Below are 22317 nucleotides of genomic sequence, written 5' to 3'. Positions count from 1 at the left end.
TAAACTTTATTACCATAAATGTCAATACCAAAAACCGAACTCAAACTAACGATCCAATGGTGGTCAACAGTACATGTCCCCTACCAGGCCCAACAATTTTCTTATCTCCTAAGTTCAAGGGCCATAACTCTGTCAAAAATAGAAAACTCAACATGAAAGTCAAACTTGATCTGTAACAGTACATGGTCAAGGTATACACAAAATATCAGCTCAAAGTCTTGAGGCATTCCAAAAAAAAAAGTCTGGAAACTATGAAAAGATAGACAGATAGACAGACAGACACACAGACTGAAGGATGGAGATGAGGACTAATAAAGGTACTATTATCACATTAAAATTTGGTAAATCTGACTCGTAACTTTCTGAAATAAATTATCATAAACTAACCAACTGAAGAATTTTAATGTCTAGCATTGTTTACCTGTGGGTGAACGAGTTTGAGGGAGAGTTTCATGTGCTGAACATTTGACCTGTCGATACTCATCTGAATAATCACTCGGTCAAACACGTGCAGAACGACATCTCCTGCTGACTGTGTGTTTTCCTGAAATATAAACAACAACAAGGTAACCATGACAATACTTTCATAATCACTTGTTGAAGACAACAAACTAAATCTGAAATTCTTAATTCAGAACTTTCCTATATTTATATGATTACTGCAGTAACAAAAAGTTAAATGAAAAGTGCAAAAATTACAACAACAAAATAACCCGACATAAATTTTCATTAATTTTTTAACTAATATTTTGGACGTATTATTTTGTATCCAATACTGAGGAAGGGCAGTCACTTCTAAGGGAGGAAAAGTGCTTACAAAAAGATCACTTGAACCATAGCATGGAAGGAAGGAAGGAAATGTTTTATTTAATTTACTCTACACATTGTATTTACGGTTATATGGTGTCAGACATAAGGTTAAGGACCACACATATATTGAGAGGAAACCCGCTGTCACCACTTCATGAGCTACTCTTTTCCATCAGCAGCAAGGCATCTTTTATATGCACCATCCCAGACAGGATGATACATACCACAGCATTTGATATACCAGTCGTGGTGCACCGGCGAGAAATAGCCCAATGGGCCCACCGACGGGGATCGATCCCAGACCGACCGCGCATCAAGCAAACACTTTACCAATGGGCTACGTCCCGCCCTCCATGGTATGGAGACAATCTGACTGTGTATTTGTACTCACCTCATCATCGTAAACAAAGAGATTCTTCCCGGAGTCCGTGTTGAGGAACACCGTCCCCTCCAGCCCGTATCTGGGGATCAACACCTGTAAGGCGTTCTTCCTCACAAACAGTATGTATCCTTCCTCATCCTGGATACGATTCTTGAAAAACAGCTGAAGAAAACAAACAAAACAGTAAGGAGGATTGTAGGAAAAAGATCACAGACATACATGTAGAGATAAGCATAATATTATTGTCTGGTAACATGTACAGGTTATCACAAAATACAGACCTTGTAACCCTATTGGTTACGGCACATTTAGCAAGTTTAAAATTCATATTAGTTATATTGTTATGTGAATAAAACCAAATGATTAAAGTGTGTTAGGGTTTTATTTTCGTTTAACATACTTTACTGACATGTAGTAACCTCTTGGTAACTTGGACAACTGTTTTTATTTTGATATATGAGATAACCTAACATATGATGAATTAATGGTTATCGATAACCCAACAGGAATAATGTATCGGTTACTGAGTGTGAAGCTTTAGGCAAAGCTTTATCAGAAAGGTGTTGTCCTGACGTTATTTTGTATCTGGGTTCAAGCATGGAGAAGAGGTTTTTTAATCTTGAATTTTCAACAACGCTGAAAGGGTGCAGATCTTTACACTGAAGAATAGCTTCAGATATGACAGTATCCCTGGTTGAACTATGCTGTAGTTTTGTCCCAAATAGGGCTAAAAGAGACTGCTGACTAGATTACAGAGTGGGATTTTCTGCAGCAATAGATTCCAAAATTAATTTTAATGTTGTTGACACATCAAAAGCTGGCTGTCGCAATTGTGTGGCACGCTTTTATCACATGTGATCAGTCAGATTAGTCGTATTTCTGCTATATTTTAGCACAAACCTACACAGTTTGCATGCTACTTTAATATAATCTACTGGATTATCATTTTCTTTTAGAAATCCAAAATGTTGCCTTTTGAGTCAGATATAATTTTAAAATTCGTGTTTGCCATAATGCCATTTACTTTTTGCAGTGTAATCTGTATAGAATTTCCTCCATTCCTTTGGAGCACCATCATGGGGTGCATTGGACATAGACCATATTTCACTATGCATACTATCGAAACTATCGATGAATTAACTATCGATGCATCACTATTGAGACACTGATTATCGCAACATATCGATAGTTTAATGTATTGTTACAGCACTAGTCACAATAAAATGCTGAGGCACAGATAATGATTGCTGTAAGCCGACTTTAAGAACAGAAACCAGAATGTGCTAACTGTTGATGGAGACTGTAGCGGATCCAGGGGGGTGAATAGGGTGGGTAGCCACCCCCTCCCATCCTGGGCAATTTTTTTGTTTATGTTCGTTCCAAACATATACTGTTACTCCAAAGTTTTGTTCAGGAAGATGCAAATAAACCCATTCCATTGGCTAAAATAATATGCATCGCCTGGTTGTCAATCAGGTGTACAATTGAACTGATAATGGCTTGCATCGGTAAAGACAAAATTTAATCGTTTTCTATATATTTTGGTGTGAATCGGGAAAACGGCAAAAAATGTATCAACTTTACGAAATTATTAATTAGGAATTAGATCCTCAGAAATCAGTGAAATAAGGCTCTAAAATGTCCAGAATGCTGAAACTTCAGGGGGCTTTGTCCCCGGAACCTTCACCATGGTTCAGCCCCCACCAGTTCACTCCATCCCAATCCAGCCACCCCCTATTATTATTTTCTAGATCCGCCACTGGGAGACCATGAAAGTTGGTAATTCTCATTGAACTGAATCTTGGGACAGGATAGCAAAACCTCTGTTTACCACTGAGACAGGTCTTGTTGTTAAACAGTGTATATATACTCACCTGAGTGTGAAGGTTAACAGAAGCTCTCCCCGCATACTGCGCCATTTTGTGTCGATAATTAAGGTTGTTACACACCGACTACAAAACAAAGAAAACTAATGTTAGTTCAATGACACCTCAGCACATTGTTTGATCAGTGGCTACGGTATGTCTAAAATATGATAATTATAATACTTGAACTATAAAGGGAAGCGAATGTTAGTTCAATGACACCTCAGCACATTGTTTGATCAGTGGCTACGGTATGTCTAAAATATGATAATTATAATACTTGAACTATAAAGGGTAGCGAATGTTAGTTCTTTGACACCTCAGCACATTGTTTGATCAGTGGCTACTGTATGTCTAAAATATGATAATTATAATACTTGAACTATAAAGGGAAGCGAATGTTAGTTCTTTGACACCTCAGCACATTGTTTGATCAGTGGCTACTGTATGTCTAAAATATGATAATTATAATACTTGAACTATAAAGAGAAGCGAATGTTAGTTCAATGACACCTCAGCACATTGTTTAATCAGTGGCTACTGTATGTCTAAAATATGATAATTATAATACTTGAACTATAAAGAGAAGGGAATGTTAGTTCAATGACACCTCAGCACATTGTTTGATCAGTGGCTACGGTATGTCTAAAATATGATAATTATAATACTTGAACTATAAAGAGAAGGGAATGTTAGTTTAATGACACCTCAGCACATTGTTTAATCAGTGGCTACGGTATGTTTAAAATATGATAATTATAATACTTGAACTATAAAGGGAAGGGAATGTTAGTTTAATGACACCTCAGCACATTGTTTAATCAGTGGTTACTATATGTCTAGCATACATGTGTATGGTAATTGTGACACATGGTTTACACAGATAAGAAGGGAATAACTGCTTAATGACACCGTAAAATGATATATTTATATATATATATATATTAGTGTTCTCGCTGGGTGAAAATTAAAGAAGGGCGGCCGCTCGGCACCACACCCTTCAAAAAACCCACACCAATAAACGAAAAGCAAAAAAAAAGGGGTGGGGGTAGTTTGGTTACCATATTGTTGTGTGTTGGTAGACTTTGTGAAAAGACATACTCCATATTTAATTTACCTGTGTTTTATGTTTACTGATATAAATGTAGACTATATAATATTTACTTTACCAGAGTTTTATGTTTATTGATATAAATACATTCTATGTAATATACACATTACCTGTGTTTTATGTTTACTAATATAAACTAGGCTATATAATATTTACTATACCTGTGTTTTATGTTTACTAATATAAACTAGGCTATATAATATTCACTATACCTGTGTTTTATGTTTGTCAAGGAGATCAGGATACGATGCGTCGGCTCCTATACACACGGCCAGCAGACGATGTACGATGATGTCAGAATATCTAAACAATAACATATAACCAATCAATTGTTATTTTTTAAGACTTTGGTAGTAACAAGAAATAAAACCAATTAGTTGTATTTTTTAAGTCTTTTGAATTCGGATTTACAATCAGAAAATATCTCCACAGACGACGTTTCCAAAGTGAAATATGCATTTTTAAATTACAATGTTTCCATATGTTTCCGATCAAAGATGAGTGATCTAAATCATCATTGTCTTCAAAGTTTGTTTAATCAGGATTATTGATGGTGACCATATCCTTTAAAACATCTTAAACTTTCATTAAATAACAATGTTTAATTAAGGATTGTCTGTTACTTCTTTTACATTCATCTATCTATGAAGAAAAAACCCATTCTCAAATAAGTTTGCAGATGATTTTTTTTTTGTTCATACCCAGATGAAAATAAAAGAAATAACAGACAATACTTATAATTAAATTTGAATCATACTTGGTAATAATAACACTAAAACTTCATACTTTATTTTGAAATATTTTTGGTCCATAAACAATAACGCTTAATAATAAGACAACTTGCCCATATAAAATAACGTCATCAGATATGACGTTCCCTGAAGACTTAATTTTTTCATTCATCGAGAATTGAACAAACTTCCGTTGTTACGGCTGGACCAATGAGATGATGTTATATTGTAATGAATCTAACAGAAATTTAATTATCATGCTTTAAAGGAAATTGCATAGAACTGTTGAAAACGGAATGAAATCTTAATTATGACAAAGACTCACCTCCTGATGGGCAACGTGAAGTGTGTGTAATATCTAGTACTTAATAAACCAAACTGTGTCTGTAGACTCACCTCCTGGTGGGCAACGTGAAGTGTGTGTAATATCTAGTACTTAATAAACCAAACTGTGTCTGTAAACTCACCTCCTGTTGGGCGAGGTGAAGTGTGTGTAATATCTAGTACTTAATAAAACAAACTGTGTCTGTAGACTCACCTCCTGGTGGGAGAGGTAAAGTGTGTGTAATATCTAGTACTTAATAAACCAAACTCTATCTGTAGACTCACCTCCTGATGGGCGATGTGAAGTGTGTGTAATATCTAGTACTTAATAAACCAAACTGTGTCTGTAGACTCACCTCCTGGTGGGCGAGGTGAAGTGTGTGTAATATCTAGTACTTAATAAACCAAACTGTGTCTGTAGACTCACCTCCTGGTGGGCGATGTGAAGTATGTGTAATATCTAGTACTTAATAAACCAAACTGTGTCTGTAGACTCGCCTCCTGGTGGGCGATGTGAAGTGTGTGTAATATCTAGTACTTAATAAACCAAACTGTGTCTGTAGACTCACCTCCTGGTGGGCGAGGTGAAGTGTGTGTAATATCTAGTACTTAACAAACCAAACTGTGTCTGTAGACTCACCTCCTGGTGGGCGATGTGAAGTATGTGTAATATCTAGTACTTAATAAACCAAACTGTGTCTGTAGACTCGTCTCCTGGTGGGCGATGTGAAGTGTGTGTAATATCTAGTACTTAATAAACCAAACTGTGTCTGTAGACTCACCTCCTGATGGGCGATGTGAAGTGTGTGTAGATGGGCGCGGCCAGCCCGTAGTGGTTGAATTCGTCGGGGGGCAGGGTCCCGCTGCTGAAGTAGACGGCCTGCATCATGCAGCGCGTCGTCATGATGCGCAACATCGTATTGAAGTATGGGTTGTCAGCAAACACCGCCTCATCCAGACTGTCTGCCAGGCGCTTCCCACACGACACGTCAATGTGCAAACCCTGGCACAACACATGAGAACACAAGCTGTTAGACGTCTAGCATATGGTAATCACAATATGTAGGCAATATTTGGCTATTCATATGGGTGTCCAGGGAAAATGTGGACAAAAGGCTTTGTTAGGTTTATATTCAACAGTCCTCGAAACGGCCTGTGGCCAGGTCGCCAAATGCGACCAATGTCCTGTTTGGGTGACTTAAATATAAAATAATGGTGTTAGTTGGCCAAATAATATTATTGGGTTGATCTTCTTTAGAGCTATAACATATAAGCCACTATTAATATTTGTATTGCATTGATTTATTCCATGTCAAAATCTTGCTCATGGTTTGTGATTCGCTTACTATAATTTGCTAATATCCTTTATTATTTTTTGGGCCACCATATTTTTTGGCAGGTTTAAAGACCACCCCTCCCCAGGTCCAGGCCTGGTAATCACAGCACTTTGGCAAATATTATAAATAAATGACACAAAAAAGGTAAGGAATGCTCGTTTAATAACACCCCAGCACATGTTTTAATCATTGGAAATTAAAAATAAAGAATACATTTTTAAGGACACCCCAGCAGACTGGTTAATTAACAGAATACTCAAGAAGAATATTTATGAAGACTTTTTCCTTAAAGACAGATATAATTAATATGAAGTTACACACATGTAAGAGAAAAAAAGTCTTCGTTAATTTGACACTAGGTTTCCAGTATGAGGTAAAAACAATGCTTGTTTGTATGCTAGAAATTAATTTGTGTTTATATCCAGGGACACGCATCCTGATCTGGAAGCTCATGTCAGTTAACAAGAGGTGTAGTTGCTTGTAGTAACTGATCTTTTATTTGCACCATCCCCAAATATGACGAAGAATAATTATAAAACTATGAACACTAAAGGGAAGTAATTGTCACTGAAAATCGGCCTCAATCACCATGACAACCACCAGCGTTAATGGTGTAGTTTTTAAGCCATATATTGTAAGACTGGTAGGTACTGAGTTCACATCCTGGTACCACTTCCCACCTGAGTGAGTTCCAGTGGTTCAATTGGAAGGTTAATGACCACTACACGGACTTCTCTCTCATTTACAACTAACCCTTACCGGTAGCCCCTGGACAGATAGCTGAGCATACGGTATGAACCCACGGCAGAATGATTCAACCATAATTGTATACAATCATGGCAATGTGGCAAAATAAAAATAAATTGAATCCGAACAAAACCTATAATGTAAATATTTTTTTAAGAGGTCACCAATTACATAATGCAAAATCATGAAGTTTTGTACCCACCCATCCTCCTCCACCATAATGCTTTCTAACATGCACTTTCAATACACACATAACACATTCTATAGCTCCTCTCTCCACTTGACATTTCTATATACAGTATCTGCTGAATATCCCCCTCCCAAACTGACAGTGTTTTTAATCCACTGCAGTAAATCACATACCTTGGAACTGGCTGCCTTAAGGAGAGGTTCGAAATTCGAAGGGGGTGGAGAGGGATGCCGTCTCAGACAGGCACAGTCGGGAAATTCCTCCAACGTCTTCTTAGCAACAGAAATATTAGCAAGCAACATGAATTCCTCCACCATCGAGTTTGTGTCTCTGAGGTATGAAAGTAGAAGATTTTACAATGTCTTGAACAGATTCAGTGGAGAAAAACCAAAGAAATAATTACAGTATGTGTACTCAGTAATACCAAGGGGTAATATTTCAAAATCATAGCTATTAAAGTAGATTATTTAAAGTTTAGAATGGAATCTATGAAGAATCTGAAAAATGGGGACAATATGTAATAATCATAAGTTACCAAAAGTCAATTCTCGTGATTTATACTTGCATGGTTTCATCATTTATATTTGCACAACCTAATCAGTTACCTCAATCATATATTAAAATAAGTTATTTTCAATTTCAGAATGTATAATGATTCACTGTGCAACCAAGTGGCAGTTTGTGTAATTTAAAGTTCCACATCTGAGAAGCGAACAGATTTTTGGTTTGTGTGAAATATTGCACCTTACAATATCCATTTAATGAACCAGATTTCAGCTCTGTTCCTTTATTGCACTGAACAATGTAGGAAATAAGGGTAATACTCTTACTAGATTAACTGTGTAAGTTCTAGGCATTAAAAATTATGATTCAGTAAGAGAACAAACCTGATTTCCTTTGTCTGTACGTCAATTGGGTCGTGTGTCTCACTGTCCACATGGAAACGAACTTCAGAAGATGCCAGACATAAAGCTCTGAAGAATAAAATACATGATTAATGTTTACTGTTGGTAAAAAAAAACACCTTGACATCAGATGAACATATGTATAGCATAGAAGGACAAATCTAACTCACAGTACATAGTACATTCCTCTTCATTATTCAATACTGATAAAGATTATTACCATAGCTCCAAATTATGTATAATATATATGAAATGAATATGCAACTTGTCTAATGCATACTTAATTCAAGTAATCATATGATTCAAGCATTCATAAAATTAAAATATTCAGTTCAATTATTCATAAAATTCAAATCTAAATATTTTCCTAAATTCAATACTGAACAAAGTTCTATATACTAATCAATATTAATGACAATATTTCTACATCTGGACATTATACAATCAAACATGTAAATTTCAATTAAAAAATAATTTTAAAAAGAATCTGCCTACCCATTATCAATTCGTTTTTTCTTGAGAATTTTTGCCAGTTTGTTAAGCCACCTCAGACTTTTAGTGATGTCGTCATTCGACTTGGGATCATCGATCCTCATCTGGGCCTCTGCGTATGTCAGCGATGCCTGGACAAGTAAATCATTACAAGTGTTAAATATAAAATTAATATAACACAGCACACATAAACTTCAGCTTTATCTTATAACACTTGACTACTCTTCCAAGCATGGAATGTCTGAAGGTAAGGAATGTCAGTTTAATGACACTTCAACAAATTTCCAACCCATGACTATAATATAAAATGATTGTGAAATGTAACCCACTCGTACTACATCTACTACTGAATAGAATGTACTTTCCTACAGACAGGACAATATATACAACAGCTTTTAATATACAACAGGTTGGAACGTGGCAGATGGGTCAGGCCTGATCATGTGACAAATTCCACTGCAAATAAGCATCTTACAACAAAGCAACTTTCTGCCACTAAAAAATTGTACTACAATTTCTCTCTCAAACAGTCCATCCATAACGAACCTTTGAACAAATAACACTCTTTGTAAATGTAGACTTCAAAATTTCAGCTTCCTTTGTCATTTCCCAGATTACTGTGAAGGCAAGCCTAAAACAGAAATGACTCGTGGTTACAAAACAGAAATGACCTGTGGTTACAAAACAGAAATCACCCATGGTTACAAAACAGAACTCACCCGTGGTTACAAAACACATTGTGTGAGGAGTTAATTTTAAAGCATGTTTCATATACATATAGTTGTGAAATTCTATTTTACATAGTTGTGAAATTCTATTAAAATTTTTAGAAACATTATGACATCTGCTTAAAGCAGGGCTAGTTCAGCCATGTGCCAAATTTGGCAACTGCAAATTTTAAAAACAATTGGCAAATTTTTATTTTAATTTGGCAAAAACATTTGAGGTACGGTAATAATAAAAGTTTGTATCAGTTTAAATTTTTTTAATTGTATAATTATTATAGTATTTTTCCTATGTTATTTGTGAATTTTGAATTAATGAAAAAACCCGTATCAGTGACAAAGAGATAAAAGCAAAATGTCAGCAAATTATTGTTACCTATCCACATTACTCCGCAGTGAACACAGGTTCGAGCTCAGCAAGTCTGGCACCATGTCAATTCTCTGAAAAAACCCTCAAAGATTTCATTTAGAGCTAGCTGTTAAAATCTTAGATCAGTAAAATAATAAAGAAAAAAAAGAGAAGAGAACTGTTACATGAAATTAAATGGGATGTCATCTGTATAACATATATATATGACCATGTTACTTGTTACATTCCAAACGTTACAGACATTTTTTATATGCATCAATGTAAGATGTAACTTCAGAACCTGATAATGAATATACAAATGGATAATTTTAGGAAAAAATATTTAGCCAAATGATAAAATGAATAACAATAATACAGCTATTAACTTCTGAAGTCTGTAGATAAAGTAAAGTATCTAGTGAAGTCTGTAGATGGACCAGAGTGGTGCAAGTCAAATTTAATATGTTCATGGTATCAGTGGCATAGCATTGGCAGGCCACCGGGGTTGTTGCCCTGGGTGCAAAATTCTGGACTGGTGGAAGGGACTAGGTCCACTGGTTAGGGGGCGCTGGCAACCCACGCTATGCCACTGCATGGTTTGAAATAAGTGCTGTTGAATGTACCACACCGTACAACTTAATATTCACAATATATTATTGAGAGCTACATCTAGATGCAATTTTCGCAATAATGTCCTGTTTGTATTCATTTCCAGAATTACAGTAATAAGCTCTATCAGTTTATTACCATGTCCGTGAGGTACACTGTGGTCCCGCGACTCGCAGCCTCCTTGTCTATAGCCGTTCCCGGGCGGATGAAGTGAGACACGTCGGCTATGTGAACACCAACCTGCAGAAAGACAACTCTCATTATAAATTTTTACTTGGTTTAAACAATATTTATTTGCAGATCAAATTTGGGATTGGCCAACAGCCAAGTGCCTATATTAAGGCCTCTCCCTACATTTAACAAATATACATGTTATACATCAAGATAGCTAGAACAATATTACAATAAAGATAACTTGATCATCAGAGTAACATGGCCACCAGTGGTGACTGGAACTAGGACTTTTGTCCAAGATAAACAAAGTAAAGAATTTAGTCAACTGCTTAACAGTCAATAAATAGCAGTTATATGAACACCTGTTTAATAACAACTCATATGTTGTAAACTACGGTTATTTATGTCTAACAAATACAGCAAAACCCCTCTAAACCGGACACCGGGAATTCTGGTTTACAGAGGGTCCGGTTTTGAAAGGTTTCACTGTAGCTATGTTGACACTTGTTTGAGAAAGAGGACACCTGCTGCTTCCACAAAGACTACTCCTGATGAAAAACAGCAAGAATCTTTTATATTCAAATTCATATACAGGGCAGTACATACCACAACCTTTGATTTACAAGCTGTGGTGCTCTGTTTGGATGCACCTCAGACGAGGACTCTAACACTAAGCTACATGCAGTTGAAGACTTTCTATCTTTCTCTTCATGTAATTATTCTAAAAAAACATCAAGTTTTAAACTTGGTTAACCGGCGTAGAACTGACTCTTAGCTTCTTTTCAACCATCTGAACATAATACTTTAAACTAATGTTAACTGTGCAAACCTCAAGATTGCCATTATCTAATTCTCGACAGTGTAATGCGTCGTCAATATCCGTGCAGCCGGGCGGGTCCACACTGCATACTGTGATGTGTCGCAAGTCCTGACGACGTTTCATATCCTGAACGTAAACACAGAAAGACGGAGATTGAGACATTCATTACAGGTGCAATGTTTTCTCCCCCTTCCTATTATATCTTTTACTGTTAGTAAAATATGTGAGCATTATATGACAAAATATTTTTTTACACGCATGCATTTGCACACCTTTCACAAAGGTAGGGAAAAATATATTATTATTTGTCTAATGATGGCACTGCACATTTTAACACATGGCGACTTAGGTGTCTGATACATGCTTATCTAGCAACTTGAACTAAATAGTGAAAAAGTAAATCTTGAATTTCAAATGAACTGCATTTGTACAGCGATTCCATTTGAAGTTTTCATTGTCATTATTTATGGTCATGAAATGGGTTTAGCCACATCAACTGTCTTGCGCAGATATAGAATTTTAAACAGCTTTAGACTTGACTTAACTTAGTATCTGGTTTAACGTGTCCATATACCACTAGGGTTTCGAACACGACAGTTTTAGAACAGATTTTAACAGCCTAATGACTATATTGTCTATTGCCAGCCTAATCAATATCTTCTGTATTTACCTCATCAGTTATGACCCATGGCATCTTGGGAAGACAGCTGAGAACAGTCTCGGAGAAACCTGAATGCGGAACATCGTGTTCCAGTAGTAGAACCTCGTTCTCCGTGTCCTTATCACCAACCGATCCCAGCTTCTTCACAAAGTGGCCCTGGCAATTATACAAAACAAGCCTCATAGATTTACATAAAATATCAGTGGTCGAAATACTCACATCCCGACAGGTTTTTTGCCAGTCACTCACCATGGGCGAGGAGATATTTTAATATATAATCATGTTTGGTCTGACATGTATTGATTCAGGACGACAGAAATGGTAGCTTGCCAGATCAAATGTCAAGCAGAAATTTCAACTAATTTTGACCCCTAAATATGTCAACCACCGTGACCTGTATTGATTCTAACTTCTTCTCAGTTCAACTCTAAATAAATTTTCTTTTGGATACCTGAAGTTTACAAACCTGTAAATACCTGAAGTTCAACTTACCTATGGGTATCTGGAGTTGAACTCACCCATGGATATCTGGAGTTCAACTCACCTGTGGGTATCTGGAGTTGAAGTCACCAGTGGGTATCTGGAGTTGTACTCACCTGTGGGTATCTGGAGTTGAACTCACCTGTGGGTATCTGGAGTTGAACTCACCTGTGGGTATCTGGAGTTGAACTCACCTGTGGGTATCTGGAGTTGAACTCACCTGAGGGTATCTGGTGTTCAACTCACCTGTGGGTATCTGGTGTTCAACTCACCTGTGGATATCTGGAGTTGAACTGACCAGTGGGTATCTGGTGTTCAACTCACCTGTGGGTATCTGGTGTTCAACTCACCTGTGGGTATCTGGAGTTGAACTCACCTGTGGGTGTCTGGAGTTGAACTCACCTGTGGGTAACTGGAGTTGGACTCACCTGTGGGTGTCTGGAGTTGAACTCACCTGTGGGTGTCTGGAGTTGAACTCACCTGTGGGTGTCTGGAGTTGAGCTCACCTGTGGGTAACTGGAGTTGAACTCACCTGCGGGTATCTGGAGTTGAACTCACCTGTGGGTATCTGGAGTTGAACTCACCTGTGGGTATCTGGAGTTGAACTCACCTGCGGGTATCTGGAGTTGCGTGACCAGTTGTCTATGGCAACAATAATACGTTGACCGGCTAAGTCTGCAGCTTGTCGTGTCTCTATTCGAATCTTTGGGATGCGCTTTTCTGCTGGTATAAATAAATGTCTCCTGCTCTAAAAATTACAAAACACCACATTCATTCAATTATCCTGAAGTAGTGTCTAAAATATTTACTACTACTGATTTTGGCTGGGACTGACCAAATGGTAAGTATAAAGTTAAAGATTGTTTTGATTCATGATCCCACCAAAGCATATTGAATTACTGATCATCAGCTATTGGGTGTCAAACACTTGGTAATTTTTTGTACACAAAGTTTTAGAGGAAACCCCCTACATTTTTCCATTTGCAGCAAGGACTCTTTTATTATGTACTATCACTGCCTTTGATATACCAGTCATGAAGCACTGGTTGAAATGGTAAATAAAAAATCTGAAACAAACAGGTGTTGCTATACGACATCAAATAAAACACAACCAATCTGCTATAAAATGTTTACATTAATGATAAAAATTAATGCTAAATAAATGCAGTTTATAAATCATAAATATAACTTAGTTTAAACAACATTTATTTCATTTGTTTGTTTTTTCTGGTGGTATTGGTCGAAAGGGTACAAACCTATATTAGGACCTTTCCTTACATTTGTTTACGAACAAGCTGAGACAAAATGTCAGACTAAGTACTTATAATAACTAGCAATAATAAAACATCATAGTAGATAATTAACATAAAAGTGAGCTACAGAAAGGAAAAGTACGTACAGAGAAATAAGACAGGTAGAGAAATGTAATAGTGCTATTAATTTCAAAACATTTAGTGCTTAAAAAACAGTCATGAACAGATTTAAAAATGTCTATATTTTGCTGATTAGTTAATATTAGTAAATATAACTTGCTCTTGTGCATTAAAAAACATTATTTTCAAAATGATTCCACACACACACCCCCCCCCCCCCCCCCCCCCGGCAAAAAAGGAAATAAAACTATTTAAAAGATTGTAAACTTGCAGCATTTATGATATGTAACAAAAAAATCACCCTCCACTGAGCGGATTTGAACCACCGACTCTCAGTAAGAGTGCTGTGCTCTACAGACTGAGTTACTGCCACGAGGAGCACTTTATACCAACACTACAATATGAACTAAAACATTCACCTAAAACGATGATTTAATGATGTTAGACAGGGGTATTTGTAAATGATATTTGAAACAGATAACTTAGTAGGAAGAATATCACACCAGGAGTTTACAACAAATAACAGAAATAGTGCACAGTGTATTTAAAAGTGGAATATGTCACTCTATAATAATCACCTCTTTTAGACTGGATGGTTTCAGAATTCCACAATACTGACGCCACTTCCTCTGAATAATACCCACAATTCTTCCAGTCGGTTGACGCAGTTCCTTTGGAATCCGACCTTTGACCAATTCATCCTGCAATCAAAAGAAAGAAAGAAATGTTTTATTTAACGACGCACTCAACACATTTTATTTACAGTTATATGGTGTCAGACATATGGTTAAGGACCACACAGATTTTGAGAGGAAACCCGCTGTCGCCACTACATGGGCTACTCTTTCCAATTAGCAGCAAAGGGTCTTTTATTTGCACTTCCCACAGGCAGGATAGCACAAACCATGGCCTTTGTTGAACCAGTTATGGAACACTGGTCGGTGCAAGTGGTTTACACCTACCCATTGAGCCTTGCGGAGCACTCACTCAGGGTTTGGAGTCGGTATCTGGATTAAAAATCCCATGCCTCGACTGGGATCCGAAGCAGCACTGGTTGAAAAGTGGCGGTAGCGGTAAGGGGTGTGTAACCCAAATTGACTTAAGGGGCAATCACCCAGCACAACTTAACTGAGCAAACTCCTGCAAACATTTTCATAAAAAACAAAACTGAATAAATTTCTAAATGGATTCAGTATGGTGTCCTGGAAAAAGAAGACACATACATTTTCAACACAAACATTTGAAAATTAGAATGAAAATGAAAAAAAAAACCCACAAATTTTTTGTTCTTAGGTGCTTAATTCTTGGCAGTCTAAAATAGAACTACAGTAAAACCTCTCAAGGCCGGACCCTCTGTAAACCAGTATTCCCTCAAAACCGTACATTTTTACAGAGTCCCTTTTAGAAAACCAGGACAGAACTTAACCTCTCTAAACTGGATCCCTCTTTAAACCGAGGGCGTCCAGTTTAGAGGGGTTTCACTGTATTTGGTATCTAACATATTGTCTAGAGTACAAGAGAAGAAACCTGCTTTCATCACAAAGGGTACTCCTACAAGAAACACTCCTCAGGTGTGCACTCTGTTACCAGAACTAGCTCTGTCACTCGCCAAATACACCAATTCAAAATTTAAAGGAAATGTTTTATTTAACGATGCACTCAACACATTTTATTTACGGTTGTATGGCATCAGACATGGTTACGGACCACACAAACATTGAGAGGGGAAAACCGCTGTCGCCAATTTATGGGCTACTCTTTTGGATTATCAGCAAGGGATCTTTTATATGCACCATCCCACAGACAGGGTAGTACACACCACAGCCTTTGATATGACAAGTCATGGTGCACTGGCTGGAACGAGAAATAGCCCAACGGGTCCTGTACTAGTTTGCCAAGTCATTTGTCAGCCTGAGGTTGATCAATTTAGAAATGTTCACCTCGTTCAACTCCTCTTCATCCAGTGTTTTATTGGCTTCATCGTCAAGCACCAGAGAAGACGGACATTTCCACTCATCCTCGGGTAACATCTGAATTGCAACGATATCGCCCTGGACAACGCGGTTCAGATTAACCAGCCCTTGAATAAATACCTGGAAAACACAATGTTTTCTTTTAAAATACTTGCAGGATGTCACTTGAATTTGGTAAATCTATATAAAAGAAATGTGAATAACATAGTCTTGATCAGAAGATTTCAACATGTATTGATTTGTCAATCAAGGTTTGGGGTTTGATTTCGTTTGTTTGCCATGTCATGTTAATATCTTACCAAGTATCCTTAATAATGTTTTTATCATTAAATATTTTTCATTTCTGCAGCCCTGTTCAAGTGTTCAAACATATATAAAATATGTATTAAAATAGAGGAATAAATTTGTTGTCCCCACTCTTCTTGTCAGAAAGCGGAATACAGAAAAAAACATTGCGACAAAAGATTCCGAACTTACAAGTTGAATGGTAAGTTTATCAAATGTAACGGAGATACACACATTCCACATGGCTTTCTCACATGAGCTAGTTCAATCATGCATATGCAGTGATGAGAGAGGAAAGGAATCCTGGGCAAGTTAGAAGGATGTAGATTACCATATCTTCCTGGTCATGGACGCTAACGTTTCCTTCCAAGTAGTTCTCGCGACTGGCCATGAACGAGCCCTGTAAATACTTCCCTGATTTTATTCCCCGCTGAAGTTCCGACAAGGCTAGGTGCTCGGGGTACAGGTTCTTTCCATGACTCTCTATTGACTGTAGAAAGAATTTAAAACATTGAAACAAGCACTAGGGGAGCATATGAAGTCATAAATTACGTATGTGTTTATAAAATAAAATATCATTTATAAATATAATTTAGTATACATTTATAGTTTTTTCATTATTTAATTTACGATTATAATCTAGTTTGCCAAATGCACTAAATGTGCCAAAATAAATCTTTCAAGATGTACCTGTACTATATTCTTTATAAATCTATAAAGATGTTAACAAATAAATTAAAAAATATTTAACAATGCAATATTGTACTTTTACTTATTGCCAGTCTGCTCAATTAAAGATTGTTTTGTTAATGACACCACAAGAGCACACTGATATATAATCATCGGCTATTGGATGTCAAACATTGGATAATTCTGAGTCTTCAGAGGAAACCCGTTACACTTTTCCATTAGCAGCAAAGGATCTTTTATATATGCACTTTCTCACAGTCAAGACAGCACATACATGATTTTTATATTCCACCTGTTGAGCACTGGTTGTGATAGGGAAAAAAACTCCAGTGGGTTTGCCGAGGAAGTTCCATCCTGTGACGTTTTTACCATTTGTAGCAAAGTATATTTTATATGCACTCTTCCACAAACAGGACAGCACATTCTGTGGTCTTTGATATATCACATGTGAAGCACTGGTTGGGCTGGGGAAAAAAATTAGGGTCCTGTAAGGAGGTTCTATTATGTGACCCAAGAACCTCAAAAGAGCACTCTAGTGACCGAGCTAAATTCCGCCCCAGTCTATTAAAAAAAGCCTCACCATTCCTTTATCAGATCTGGCTAACTTGTCAATGAGACCCGGGTTACTCTTCAAACTCTTCACATATTCCTCAACTGCAATCAGAAAGAAAGAAAGAAATGTTTTATTTAACAACACACTCAACACATTTTATTTATGGTTAAATGGCATCAGATATATGGTTAAGGACCACACAGATATTGAGAGGAGAAACCCGCTGTCACCACGTCATGGGCTACTCTTTTCGATTAGCAGCAAGGGATCTTTTATATGCACCATCCCACAGACAGGGTAGTACATACCACGGTTTTTGGTATACCAGTCGTGGTGCATTGGCTGGAATGAGAAATAGCCCAATGGGCCCACCGACGGGGATCGATCCCAGACCGACCGCGCATCGAGCGAGTGCTTTACCACTGGGCTACGTCCCGCCTCTCAACTTCAATGAGAAAACACACCCAATCACAATTATAATGATAGTAATTATCAATCTTAACAATTAGGACACATAATACATGTAATTCTAAGGGGAAGTTCATACTTTTTTTGCAAGCACAAAAAACATAAACTGGCGGTGGCGGAAGGGGGTGTTAATGCCTAGATGTATCCTTTTAAAGGTTACCCTTAAAATAAAGTTATCAACTAGGAGATTTATGGTTTAAATCTATTTTAATGTATGTATGTAGATAAATGTATACATACATAAATACATACATACATTCATTCCCAATTTAACAAGTAAAAAGTGCTATTCCTACTTTTGCCGTCATGTCAGGACTGCAAAGAAAGGAAGAATTTTTTTTATTTAATGACGCACTCAACACATTTTATTTACGGTTATATGGTGTCGCCACTTCATAGGCTACTCTTTTTGATTAGCCGCAAGGGATCTTTTATATGGACCATCTCACAGACAGGGTAGTACATACCATGGCCTTTAATATACCAGTCGTGGTGCACTGCCTGGATCGAGAAATAGACCCAGATCCCAGACAGACTGCACATCAAGCGAGCGCTGTACCACTGAGCTACATCCCGCCCCGGACGGCAAAGTGTCTCACAAAATATCTACACTAATCGTTCCAAACTTTATTTCAAAACGAGGATGACTTAATGTTATTCAAATGTGATGTCATTCTTGATCATTTTCAATACATACACTACACAGCTACAGACAGGGAAAATTACATCATTATGAAAGGGAGTTAACTCATGGTCATTTTTCATTTTAGACAAAATGCTGGATTTTTAATACAACATTAAAAAAATATATTTAAAAACTGAAATAGACTATTGAAAATATAAAACAGATAATTTCATTTCTTAATGACGGACTATAACTTAGCAACATTTTTTTTTTGTCTGGTCTTAGCGTTTCATAATGATGTCAAGGAGTTCACACTGCAGAAAGTACTCGCCCGCTTGCCAAATGCGAGTACAAATTCTGATAGATGAGTTACAAAATGTAACAACCAGTCTGACGTGCGATCTGGGGTTTTCTGACTTGACTGTAATTTTCCATCGAATCCGCGACAGTACATCGGCCAGCCAGAATTAAAAACCATTCATACAAACTGTTCAGAATGATGACCAAATACATAATACATGTACAGCATTGACAATAGATGACGTCGGAGTTCCAAATAATCAATTGCGTAAGCACAACATTCAGGAAATAGTCGTTCTACGGTCAATACTACACAGAAATGAAAAGTTTACGTTCAAATTATGTTGCCGGTTTTGAATAGATTGTGCTGTTAAATACTTGCGGGATGTCACTTGAAATTTGTAAATCTATATAAAAGAAATGATTTGTCAATCAAGTTCTGGCAGACTAGTACAAATTCTGACGGGCTAGTAAATTTTAGTTGGTACTAGTCCGACTGGCTAGTGAAATATTTTCCATCTTTGCACTCCTGCGTTGTAAAGAATATACAGTTTAAGCCAATGTTGGAATATTCAGAACATTTCTTCGAAAAATATTTTTAAAACAACTTATTAATTAGTCAAACACTAAATGTATAGCCACTTTGTATAAATGAGCCTATTTTATATACATGACCATCAAATATTCATGGTTAATGTATGCAAACTTTGTGTGATTACTCGTGAACACTGTGATTCCCTCATCGCGAGCCTTCTTTCTGTTGTCAGCGTCGTTGGTGAGTAGCACCACCTGCATGGTGTTACCGTTGTCGTGTAGGTGTTTCCCGTACCACCGACACGCCTCGCGAATTGCACGGTCATTTCTGTCATTAGACGACTCACCGGGATTCCTCTCCACATACGTGTCACTAAACACAAAATAATATAGTGTACTGTTAACACAGGCATCCCTAAACACAAAATAATATAGTGTACTGTTAACACAGGCATCACTAAACACGAAATAATACAGGGTACTGTTAACAGGTATCACTAAACACAAAATAATATATATAGTGTACTGTTAACATAGGCGTTACTATAGCCTATATTAGGTGTCACTAAACACAAAATAATATAATGTACTGATACTAAAATACATGTCACTAAACACAAAATAATATAGTGTATTGTTAACACAGGCATCACTAAACACAAAATAATACAGTGTACTGGTAACATACATGTATATGTCACTAAACACAAAATAATATAATGTACTGCTACTAAAAACACAAAATAATATAGTGTACTAAAACATACATGTCACTAAACACAAAATAATATAGTGTACTAAAACATATGTGTCACTAAACAAAAAATAATAGTGGACTAAAACATATGTGTCGTTAAACATAAAATAATATAGCGGACTAAAACATGTGTCGTTAAACATAAAATAATATAGCGGACTAAAACATATAGTGTATTGTTAACATGATATTGAGAGAGAAAACCCACTGTGCCACTTCATGGGCTACTCTTTTCGATCAGCAGAAAGGGATCTTTTATATGCATCATCCCACAGACAGGATAACACATACCACAGCCTATGATATGCCAGTCGTGGTGCACTGGCTGGAGTGAGAAATAGCCCAATGGGTCCACTGACGAGGATCGATCCAAAAAATAAACAACAATGCATAGTGTTACTGTGTGTAATTTCATAACAAACCTGGAATACCATCAGTTTATTTTCAAACGTAAGTAGAAACAAAATCAGCTCACCGGTTATATTCATTGGAGAACGTATAGAAATGTTTACTGGAGTTTCCAAGGATGTCTTTCAGTCTCTTGTAGGACGGGATACTTCGTGCCTTCACCTGAAGAACAGGTATGCAATAAAACTCGTGTAATATAAACAATAAAACATTAAGGAGCTTAAATGCCCGTAAATAAATTATCTACAAATGACCTCACATTATGATACTACATGTAACTGGTATATAATGAAGTGACTATACAATTTTAGCAAAGAATGAGTGGATGGATAGATGCAATAATGGATGATTGGGATAGATGGAATGATGGATGGTTGGAATAGATGGATGGATGGATAAACATAATGAAGGAAAGAAAAACATGTTTTATTTAATGAAGCACTCAACACATTTTATTTAAGGTTATACAGGGCACAATATTTCATGCGAACCGCCGTTCTGTTCATGTGTCGGTTACGCAAAATTAAATTTACGCGGACCGCAAACTGGTTACGTCATGACCTGTAAACGTTCAGAAATTAAAACTTGCAAACTTCATGATTACAGGATGTTTATTCACGCAGACATACTACTAGTATTTCGACAAATGTTTTAGGCTGAATTTTAGATGTGTGATGTGCAGCAAATCAGTAAACAACGTTATATTTCAACAGTTGTAATTTGCAACCAGTTTAAAGTAAATGTTCAGTATAGAGTTGAGCCAAAAGTTTTAAAGAAATGTGCTCAGACCGGTGGGGACAGCTAAATTATCTACTGCTATTTTATCTCTAAAGGAATATATGTAGACATAATATTGGATTGCCTATAATTTTACATATGTTAAAACCAGTATTAACATAAACAGGAATCCAAAAGTGTCACAAAAATTGAAAAATACTAACATTGCATAATGAGCTTTAAAAAGAAACATTTGGAATGTCACTGTAGTATAGAAGTACCATTGATAAAGTGAAAGTAGCATAACCACCGCAAAATGAAAAAATTAATCCATCCAAATGATTGTGTATCTATTTCAAAGGCGTAGCGCCCATTATGTGGTCGAGGCTGTATGTAATTGTTCTATAAAATATCCTCTAAAATTGACTCGAAAAAAGATAGAAAAAAATGCCTCCGTAAAGGCTCAGAATGCATCTACAGCGGTTCTGAGTTTCAAAATTGTCACAGGGGGAGGCCTCCCGAATCCCCCAGCTCGGGCACACCTTTGGCCTACATAATGCTAAAAAATGCCCCTGTATTCTGTTTCAGTACTGGGGCTGATATTCAGTTCTTTTATAATATTGTTAACTTTAGCAAGCATTAAAGACTTTTTTTTCTTTTTTTTTTGTAAAATGTTTTCTTTTGTATTTGTTTTAACTTTATGTTTGAGCTAAAAACTATGTATTTAAAATATAATTTCAACGTAATTTTGAGGTACAGGTAATCGATCAGGTAACCCACGGGTTACGCAAATATAATTCACGTAACCGAACAATTGGTTACCTACCGGTAGGTAAAAACCATGTGAACCGACTTCCAGTTACCTCAGATTTCGAAATATTGTACCCATGTTATATGGTGTTAGACATATGGTTAAGGACCA

General features: G+C 36.7%; 1 protein-coding gene across 1 annotated transcript in view; it reads right to left on the bottom strand.

Moving 5' to 3' along the window:
- Positions 1–22317, bottom strand: part of LOC121388794 (exosome complex exonuclease RRP44-like) — a 31816-nt gene that overhangs the window by 1418 nt on the left and 8081 nt on the right. Inside the window, exons 3-22 of the mRNA XM_041520296.1 lie at positions 20746–20840; positions 19699–19886; positions 17614–17687; positions 16675–16833; positions 16026–16178; positions 14664–14786; positions 13323–13460; positions 12242–12388; positions 11581–11697; positions 10716–10817; positions 9996–10060; positions 9441–9525; positions 8898–9025; positions 8385–8471; positions 7671–7827; positions 6006–6226; positions 4381–4471; positions 3067–3144; positions 1202–1354; positions 422–544 (exon numbers count right to left, since the gene is read on the bottom strand). Coding sequence (XP_041376230.1) covers positions 422–544; positions 1202–1354; positions 3067–3144; positions 4381–4471; positions 6006–6226; positions 7671–7827; positions 8385–8471; positions 8898–9025; positions 9441–9525; positions 9996–10060; positions 10716–10817; positions 11581–11697; positions 12242–12388; positions 13323–13460; positions 14664–14786; positions 16026–16178; positions 16675–16833; positions 17614–17687; positions 19699–19886; positions 20746–20840 — 2484 coding nt within the window. The remainder of the gene's footprint in view (positions 1–421; positions 545–1201; positions 1355–3066; positions 3145–4380; positions 4472–6005; positions 6227–7670; positions 7828–8384; positions 8472–8897; positions 9026–9440; positions 9526–9995; positions 10061–10715; positions 10818–11580; positions 11698–12241; positions 12389–13322; positions 13461–14663; positions 14787–16025; positions 16179–16674; positions 16834–17613; positions 17688–19698; positions 19887–20745; positions 20841–22317) is intronic.

Source organism: Gigantopelta aegis, chromosome 14, assembly GCF_016097555.1.
Source record: "Gigantopelta aegis isolate Gae_Host chromosome 14, Gae_host_genome, whole genome shotgun sequence".
NCBI lineage: Eukaryota > Metazoa > Mollusca > Gastropoda > Neomphalida > Peltospiridae > Gigantopelta > Gigantopelta aegis.
Note: the sequence above shows the minus strand (reverse complement) of the source record. Positions and strands in the feature narration are given on the sequence as shown.